This window comes from Brugia malayi (assembly GCF_000002995.4).
Source record: "Brugia malayi strain FR3 genome assembly, contig: Bm_v4_ChrX_scaffold_001, whole genome shotgun sequence".
NCBI lineage: Eukaryota > Metazoa > Nematoda > Chromadorea > Rhabditida > Onchocercidae > Brugia > Brugia malayi.
Genome location: NW_025062479.1, coordinates 17,043,313 through 17,053,461, shown reverse-complemented (window position 1 = coordinate 17,053,461; position 10,149 = coordinate 17,043,313). Strand labels below are relative to the sequence as shown.

General features: G+C 33.1%; 1 protein-coding gene across 1 annotated transcript; it reads left to right on the top strand.

The window, feature by feature from the left end:
• Positions 1–2,498: 2,498 nt before the first annotated feature.
• Bma-ect-2 (Uncharacterized protein) lies at positions 2,499–9,464 on the top strand (the record flags this gene model as incomplete). Its single annotated transcript, XM_001897886.2, has 20 exons — positions 2,499–2,580; positions 3,162–3,265; positions 3,445–3,621; positions 3,874–4,074; positions 4,203–4,304; positions 4,393–4,495; positions 4,794–4,903; positions 4,983–5,122; positions 5,224–5,270; positions 5,490–5,632; positions 5,957–6,133; positions 6,669–6,794; positions 6,995–7,091; positions 7,236–7,317; positions 7,445–7,523; positions 7,821–7,958; positions 8,114–8,285; positions 8,442–8,563; positions 8,676–8,791; positions 9,161–9,464. The coding sequence occupies 20 exons, from the start codon at positions 2,499–2,501 to the stop codon at positions 9,462–9,464; spliced, it is 2,622 nt and encodes an 873-aa protein (XP_001897921.2).
• Positions 9,465–10,149: the final 685 nt, after the last annotated feature.

Below are 10,149 nucleotides of genomic sequence, written 5' to 3'. Positions count from 1 at the left end.
ACATCGAAGCAATCTCTCTCCCAAGAATTGCAAAAAAAAAAAAAAAAAAACATCTGCGCAGAGCAAAATAATTTATAATTTTTTCATTAGTAGAAACACAAAGGTCACGTACGTCACTGCTTTCTACATTTTTACATCACCTCGTTAGTAACCTTAATAAAAAACTGCCTTTTTTAAAATCTTGTCGTATTAATCTGATATGCTTATTGTTACTTCTCAAATTTCACTTTCATACTTCTGCCTTTTTCGATGCTGCCTTATCTTCCGTCTCCTTTTTTTTTTTTTTTTTATTTTTATTCTTCTAATAAATTGTTTAGAAATATGTTTACGATAATATTTTGCATGATTTCATCATTAGATCTTATTTTATGCAAAATAGCAGCTTAGAAACTCGTTAAATTAATACCATCTTCGAATGTCTGGTAATTCAGTTTAACAATTCCTTTCAAATTTATAATTTCGATTTCATGGAAAAGATAATTAATGTGCATATGAGGTTAGTATACATAAAATTCTGTATTACCTTAGAAAATATAACTTTTCAGAGAAAATTAGTCATCCAGAAAAACTGATGATAATAAAATTGAAGTAAGATTCCGCATGAGAAAATGAAATGCCAATGGAATAAGAAAAATCATGCAGAAAATGATTCTTAGTTTAAATGTTGAAATGAGTAAAATTTCTTTCAAAATGCATATTCAAAGCTTATCATTAATGTCGACTTTTATGATCAGTACCTATTTTGGGTAGCGCAGTACTGCATTTATTATTGTGATATTTAACTTTGGTTACTAATAAAATAACTGTTAGAAACGGGAAGAATGAACAATGGATTTAGATTTCACCAAAAATGGATTTCAAAAAATTCTCCAATTCTTGGTGGTATATAAAATTCAGTAGATTGTAAATATATGTAATTAAATAGTTTTTAATTTTCCATTTTCACTTTAATATGTAAATTTCCGTATATTAAACCATCTGAAATAATTATACTTCGAAGGGGACACCATTGTTCTCATTTCTGTATTTGTGCAGTTATAATAAATTTCATGTTTGATCTCGACTCCTCACTGTTTTATGTTTATGCGCACTTTGCAGTTCAAACTGCGCCTTTTTCTAGTTCATGCTTAATCATTAAAGTTCGTTTTAAAAATTTAGAGTGCTACACCTTCAATTTTACATTAAGCTTGCAATGAGAGCGTCTTATCTTTAGGGAAGTAATGATATGACAGAACACTTATTTATGCAACAGATAGTATTTCTGTGAAATTTAAAGAAATTATTTTGACTGAATCAGAGCTCACAAAATGAATTACGAATGGAGCTGGTTCACATAACTTTCTTCTGGGATATATGAAAATCAGTTTAGATTGTTTTCTATTAGAAGTGATTTTCACACATTTACAAGTGATTTTCATGTCTGATACTATTATTGTTATCATTCAAAGAAATAACTCGATTGTGCTTTGTTAGTTTTCATTCTCCGTATGTGTTAACAAAGTATCACGGCAAACACATCGATTGAATGTTGTATGAAACTTACTTTGTAATGAACGAATCGGCCACGTACATAAATGTTAAGATGGGTGGTAAGAGTGATTACTTTCTACTTAACATACAACAATAATTGTACAGGGATAGTTTTTTAGCAGTTTGAGGTGATGAGCCTCAGTCGATATTTCGGCGGTATCACGACTTTCTTACGAAGAAGCAACCAGGAACAATCCTTAATTCTCTCTTACGAAAACTAATATCATTAGCGACTAACTCAACTTCACAGTATTTCCGACCCGATTAGGAAAAAATACAGTTAAATCAACTGAAAAGATGGCCGTGAAATAAAACAAACCAGGCAACTTCCACAAAGAGCTGTTCGTCCACATGTCTGTCCGTTTGTCCGGAAGGAGAATTCGAATGTTTGAAAGGCGGAAAATACTTCCAAAATTGTCCGGACACACTCTGTTTACAGACAATTGAATAATAAAGGGAAAATTGTGCGAAGGCATTTACACCGTATTGTCCAGGCCTTATTTATTAGTTCTTCCGGTAATTAGTAATAAGAACTCGGTCTCGTCACGAAAACTTGTCATTTTAAATTTAAATTCGTTTTTTGGCAGAGTATGTTGTTCGTTATTTGTGACTTTCTTCGGGAGGTTTTACGAGCTTAGGGGGAAGGCGAGATTCAACATATTTCCATTAAATATCCGTGGAAAGATTGACAGCACTCCACATCACTGTACTAAAACGGAAATAATTCTATAGGATACTGAATAAAGCATGAAACATTGGCAGACCGTTTTGTTGCAAAGACTCATTATGCTTGCGGTGCTCAGTGGATTTTAACTTTAGAAAAGCAGGGAGAGATGCAAAATAAAAGCTGAAACAATGTTTTCTTTTATCAGTCTGGATTCAGCAACAGTTGTTATTTGCAGAAATATTGAAGGAGTGGGTGGTCGACTTTCTTCTTTCTTCAAATTTATTTAAGTGGACGATCGTCGATGGATGGCGAGGGAAGTGTACTTAGTTCGGAGGTTGCGGCAAGTCTTCTCAGTTTAGAAGTCACAGAAAATTTCACAGATAGTAAGTTATTGGTTATTACAATCTTGGGGAAGTGGACTTACATAACTGGGATTTAAATCAATTTTAAGGAATAGCACCGAAACTTACTTAAAGTTGGTCCAAATATGAGTTATATTTTCGATATGGCATATGACTTAAGCGAAGTCCAAATAAACAAATAAATGAGTCAGTAAACAAATGTGTCAACGAAATAATAACTGGATGCATAAATAAATAAAGAAACCAATAAATAGCTGCAAATAGTTGGAAGCGCCTTATTAGCAGTTCTTCTCTTTCATCAAGGACAGCTGAAAATTACTGTCCGTCTTACATCACTGAATTACAACCTTACTTTGCTCCGTGTTGGCAGGCTAAGACCAGGACAATTCAGCAGAGACAGCCATGTCAGTGAATGAAGCCTTTTCACCTTTTAGCTGTCAAAAAGCTCTCCTCTGTACATATAAACTAATTACATATATAGCCAGACTATTAAATAGTCAGGCTATCTTATAATTGTCAGATTTTTTAAAACATGATTATGTAAATATATTACATTGCATTTCGTGTTTGCGATAGTAAAAAGTGAGCAAAAATCTTTATAGGAGAAAACACTGTTGCTCGGTCAGCGTCACAGATCAGAAGGGTAAATCGAGTTTGTGTTGTGGGAGTCGCTAGAAGTAATACAGAAGTTACAGATTTATTAAAGGTAATAGAAACCATTGTACTTTAATTCTGTCACCTTACTTGTTGGAATCAATGATATGTATAAATTTCATTTGATTCTCTTATGCTGTAATATTTATGGACTTTGAATTGATGCTGTACTCTTTTTGTTTTTTCTTTTTTTTTTAGTTGCTTTACCTGATCTTACAATCATTTTTGCAGAATCATTTCGGTATCGAATTGTTGGAAAGCGAAGATGGTTATGAGTTTACAAAAGATACTGACATCACTTTCCTGTGTAGTGAATTCACTGATTGTCGTTGGTTCAAATATCTTAATTCTTGTCAAAAACCAATTATTGGTCCAGCAATTATCCGGAAACGTGCCGTAGATGGAAAAGTATTACTAATTAATAACTTGATTGATTCAGCGATTTAGTTCAAAAACGATTGTTTGGCAAATTAAACGAACAAAATATATCTCTCCAAATTTTCTGGATTTTTAAATGTAGGAAATTGATAGCAAAAGCAATTTTCAAATGTAGTTACAAAATTTTCAAGGAAGTTCTGCCGTTTGATAGATTCTGTATTTATTTCAGTAACAGGTTCATGCTTTTATTTTGTTTCTTTATACATTAATGTCGTATTTCAGCCCTTGTTGGTACCTCGACCAAACCGTCCACTTTACACGGACACTATGTCTGGTGTTCGAATCGCTTTATCGGGACTTTCAACCAAAAATTGTCGCGAAGCTGTTGATCTTGTACATTTCATGGGTGGCAGCGCGCAACGAGTATTTTCTGCCTCTACCACCCATTTAATCACTGATGCTGCTAGAGGAAAAACATATAGGGTATTTTTCCTATGAATTTCAACAGTTCGGCAGGTGATTTAAGCAGACAAAAGTAATTGCCTTGATGATAAGTGAAGCTCATACTTTTTCAGAAGTGCAAATTAAAATATCAAAGTATAGTATTGCAGATGGCAGTATCAATTGGATGTCGTGTAATGCATTTAGATTGGTTGAGGGCTGCATGGGCTGCCAGAAATTCTATACAAATCAGCGTCACTACCATTGATTTTGTTCGTTGACTTTTTTATCTTATCTTTCCTTTTTAAGGAATATTTGAACTTTATTCTTTAAGATTTTAAAGATTTTGAGCTTTTTCAGATGAACAAATACATGGTTGAACCATTTTGCGGGTTATCATTGTGGTTTGTCGCCTACGATGAGAAAGATCTGACCGAAATGAAGGAAAAAACCGTAGAAAACAGTATGTTTTTTGGTTGCATTGAAGCTGCCTTTTGCTCCCTTTTCGTAACTTTTTATCGGAAATTTTTGGATTGGAGCACTTGCTAGACATGTACTATATGTTCTGCTTTGAATTTTAGGACTTGCAAACTCATTGACCTGATTTTTCTGGTGTAAATAAGATTCGTGTGCGGGATAGATGCATTCAAGTAATGCTGACAAGTTACGTGCTTTCAAGTGAATTTATATGAGAGATCCAAAAAAAATGTTTTTAAATTTTCGTATCATGATTTTTTTTTTTTATCTCATTTGTTTTTTAGAAGGAAAAGTAGCTGCAAATCAGAAACAAGCGACTCATATCGTGGTTTCCACATCTTTAGATGCAAAAGTAGAGGGATGTGATGCGAAGCAGCATTTAGTTTCCGGAGAAGTCTGTCTTCAAAGTTTATTTATTTTTATTTATTACTGATAGGAAGGATTATTGTTACGTGGAATTATATCATTTCCAGTGGTTTTGGATCTCTGTACAATTGAATTGTTGTGCCAATGAAACCATATATAAGTGGAAGGGTCAACGGACCAAGCAGAACTCCACGCTCTCACCAAATACTGCTGAGTTAGCTAATCGAGCTGGGAAATCGGTATCCAAGTAAGCATTTATTTTATCTTCTATTGTGGACTACTTTTTTTTTTTTTTTCAATAAATATTTCGATTATTTAATGTAACGATGTGATAAAGATTATTTTCAGGTCATCTATGGAAGTTCTTGATAGCAGTAACTGTTCAGCGCTTCCGGGTTTGCCTATTGTTTGTTGGTGACTTTTATAAGGGCTTTGACTTTTGTTAAAGATTCAAAATAACTATTTTGAACTTGTTTCAACTGTGACTAATAGTTTTATGATGTCCTTACTTCTCTGGAATATATCGGAATTGTCGGTTCAGTGTAATGTTATTGCAGATGGCACTCATCTATTGTTAGAAAATCAGCAAATATTACGTATCTTACTAATTTTAGATTACTCAGAGCATTTGCTATCAACGGATGATTCTGAAATATTGAATAGCTCTCCAAGAAAACTCAACAAAAGATATGCTGTGTGTAAAGAAATGCTTGAAACTGAGGAAAATTATTTAAGAGCATTGAAAATTGTTGTGCAGGTATTTGTCTGTCCTTGCTGTTATTATAACTGTATGTAAATATAGTGGTCATAAAAATCCGTATTGTAGAATTGGTATATTTCTGATATAATCATGTTTTCGTATTTACTGAACGTAAAAAATTTAGGTGGTTTATTGTACGAATTCAAGTGAGTAGTGGTTATAGTTTTGGCTAACATTATTTATTTGTACTTTTTCCATCATTTTTTCAATCTTGTTTCGGACTATTTTTTTCCGTTCCTTCCAGCTCTTTTTGTTTTCCTAATTCTTATTTTGAGCAGATTTTATTTTCCTGAATTATCTTAAATTGTCAAAATATTACAGGTGTTCAAGGAACCCCTTGAAGCGCAGTTACCGAATTTGGATAGTGGGCTTCTCACAAAAGCTGAAATAAGCCAAATATTCGCTAAAATACCTCCACTAATCGATGTTCACGAGAATATTTGTCGGACACTCCAGAGCTATATAATGCATTGGATGAATGAACGTTTGATTGGAAAGGTTTGACTTTTTAACTTTATTTCACGTTTTTTGAAGTAGATTGATCTGTCATCGATGTGGTATGTAGCAGAGAGAAACACGTATTTTGTGATCAACTCTTTCATTTTCATCGTCTTCCTTTAACCTTTGTTAGTACCACTTATCACTGCCATTTTTTAACAGAGTTTATAATTAGGTCATAAGAGCTACTGAAATAATAATGTTTTTTTATTAACAATATTCACATTTTTTGAAGTAGATAAATAATTCAAATAGAGAACACTGTGCAATAATAACCGTAAGAAAACTGAATATTAGAAATTCTCATTGATGGTAACAGTTTAATTAAAAGTATAACTATTAAGTATTAATGGTGCAAAACATATGATGTGTTTAGAACTAGAGAATTTATGCTCTTATTTGCTCCATTTTAGAATTCAAGTTCCATGCAGTATTATGGACAAATGTAGCAGTAATAAGATAATCTGAAATAATTTTTCGAATACTAGTGCTAAACCTCTCTTTATTGCTCGTAGACCTGCATCTCTCTTCATAGGTCTGGTTGGATCATGCTGCTGAATTGACACCAGTATATAAAGCATTCATCAATAATTATGATACAGCTATCCAGACACTGAATGAATGCGATCAGAGTAAACCAAAGTTCCATGCTTTTTTAAAGGTATTTTTTATAATAGTTGTGATAAGGTTTACAGAAAACCGTTCTCAATATTCGTTTCAGTTAACTCTTAAATTACATAAAACCATACCAATAGCTAAAAAGTGCTTTGTTATAAAAATTACATATTTATACCAAATAAGTATATCAAAAAGTTTTTCATCATTAATCAGTTATTTGAAGTTCTCGAAATGACTTTTAAGGCTGCGGAAAGTCGAATGGAGTGTCAACGAAACAGTTTACCCGATTTATTAGTGCGACCAGTACAACGCTTGCATTCAGTGGTCTTACTTCTTAAGGGTATGCTTGCTTCTTATTTTTAGACAAGCAAAGTAGCCTGTCGAATAAACGTTGTCATGAGGAAGTTTTCCTCTAATTTTTTATTTTTATCTTCAGAATTTACAAAGTTCTTCCTAACTGAATGAAGATATAGTTGTCTTGCAGCTATTTTGGAAAAGACAGATCGTAAAAATCCGGATAATGCTTATTTGATTAAAGCGAAACGAGCTGTGGAAGCAGCTCTCACGTAATATTTTATTCATTGGAAGTGTTTTTTTCTACAATTCTGTTCAATTATATTTGAAAAAAATGCGAAATTTTGTTTTCTTCCGTATAAGTAATCCTTAAAAGTTTAAAATTCTCTGTTTCTGCAGAGAAGCGAACGAGTCGCGCAGGCAGACTGATTCTTATGCAATGATCTTCAAGTTGTCCAGTGAAATTGAACGATGTCCTGTAAGTTTACTACGGTAACCATCTTAAAACTAATATGGGATTTCGAGCTTCATTGGAGGAGAAGGAGAGAATGTTCATCGAAATCAGCAAACTCTTCCTGAGATGTTTCTAATGTAGTACCGTAACGATTAAGAAATTTTAGCACATGAACAATTTAAAAGGTTGTTCAGGAATGCATATAATTCGGTAGAATTTGCATGTTTGAGTACAGGAATATTTTATAGTAGTCTTGTGTGCTTCAGGAAGTTCAATTTAGTCTTGCAGTTAGAAAATATAATAGTCTTAGAATGGTTTCAGGCTGATATATTATCAAGCGCTCGAACATTAAAAACTGAACTACATGTCTTGTCGTTGGGAGGTGAGGATGAATGGGCCAAAACTCGGAACAAACGAATGGCTATATTTTTGTTTAATGATTTAATAGAAATTGTTAAGGTAATTTTTGATACAAAAAATTAAATGCATGAGAATTCAGTAGAAGTTATTAGCACCAAAACTTTTATTTTCTATAACTGAAAAGCACAATTTCGATGAAGTTGAGAAGCACTAAGATCGGATATATCGAATGAAATTTGTTTTGATTTCTTAAGGTGCGAACAGGAAATGATGATAGCAACACTCCAACACGACGCAGTTTCTCAAATTATTCTCTCACACGACAACTGTCCTTTTCTGTATTGCGGCATGGAAAAAAAAAATATAAGCATCATCAGCAGTATATGCTGGCTTCCATTCGTAGAATACAAAGTCTTGTACACCCTGGTAAATGTTTAATTTTTCAATAACACGCGTAAATTTTCAATAGTAATTTTTCAGTAATAATAAATTGGAAATGATTCTCTGATCCATTTTTTATTTATATTATATAAAATCCAAATAGGTCAGTTATAAATTCTGTAAAACTATAAGAAAATTTAGATATAAATGGTGTGTTCGTTCTGTCATTCCGAGTTAGCCAGGGTGAAGATTTTTGGGTAGCACAATGCTTAGAAAATCAGGAAGGAGAGCTAGAAAAGTTTTTACGCGAAGTTGCAGATCAGGTAAAGTTTTTTCCTAATTCCAATTTATTAGTTTCTATTTTCTCTCAAACTCTGTCTACTGTTTGGTCATACGGGAGTTATACTAATTGATTTAATCATACTCTTATCGCAGGTGTATAAATTGGTGGGAAGGAATACACTGGTGGAGAAAGTGGACTTCGACGAAGATCCCTCATCATTAGGTGTCAAAGAAAATATAACAACTATCAAGAAAGCATTAAATCATGCGTAAGCAATTATTGCTTAACTTACATATTCATAATAGATACTGAAGGAATTCCCCATAAAAAATGGTTTCATCCTGAACAAGCAGATAAGGACACTTACTTGTGCTTTCCTAGCTTCGTTCAGTATTTTAAACGCTGTCTTTTGTAATTGCCAAGAAAATAAATCTTTCAACAGGCGTAGGACAGAAGAAGGGAGTTTTACTCGTTTCGGTCGTTGGATGCCTTCGTGAACATAATTTCTCGTTAGAATTCTAACTTGTAGAAATTGTCCATAGCTTTACTTCTCTCACTCTTGAATAGAAGTATCAATTCACTATAAAGCAGTTGATACTTCTATTCAGTCATGATCTTAACCGTCTTTTCTTTTCAGAGTTCGAAATCCCTTTGGTGGATATCAGTCATTAGGAACCCCTCGTGCACGACCACAAAGCCAGTTCAGGCGTGCGATGTCTACTATGCACTTGAGTATATCGAATACACTGTCACGGTTGCATTCTCGCAGTAACCTTCATCCAGTGGACGAAAGCTTTGAAAGGACGTCGCCGGATGGAAGAACACATACTACCGGCTTTACCATTCCGACTCGGGGTTTTCGACAGATGCTTTCCACTTCTACATTTTTACCCTCACTTGGACGTCGTGATTCAATATTCTCGCACTCTATTAAAGAGTAGTCTTTGGAAAATATAACCTTTTCACAATACTTTTATTTTTTCAAGGTCACTCCGCGTCTCATCAGATAGTTGGTATTACAGCTTTAGCATTTTTGGATCTTATTGCACGTCACAGGATTTGAAATATTCCACTATTGTTTTGAAGGTTCAATCATGAAGTTCATATGGATCTTATTACCCTTTTGTGGAAGTATGAATTTCATTTAAAAAAAAAACTAATTCTTCATATTTTCTAGACTTATCAAATTCGAATTTGTACCTCGCTGTTTTTAACAATATATATCTTATGGGGCTACATTGCATCTGAGATATTATTCTTGTATAACAATTTGTTGCTACTGTATGCTAATTGCATTACGGAAAATGCAATATTGAAATTTAATTCATAGTCTGAAAATTGATTTTAAAATTTCCTGTTCAGTTTTATTATATTCCTCAAACAGTTCATCTAATTTGCTTTTTTACCAGTTTTGCTAAGATTTGTACATTTTACCACTAGCTGTGGAAAACATTCTTCTTTTAAAGATATTGTGTTAGCATTATTATATGAATATAAATGTATGATTTGAGTGATTAATTTATGACTAGCAATCACTTATTATTCTTACCATTTGACATCCTTTGTAACAACTTTTTTTTGTTTTTGTAGCTGCTTTCAAAAGAAAGCAAGGAGGGTTTCTGTATT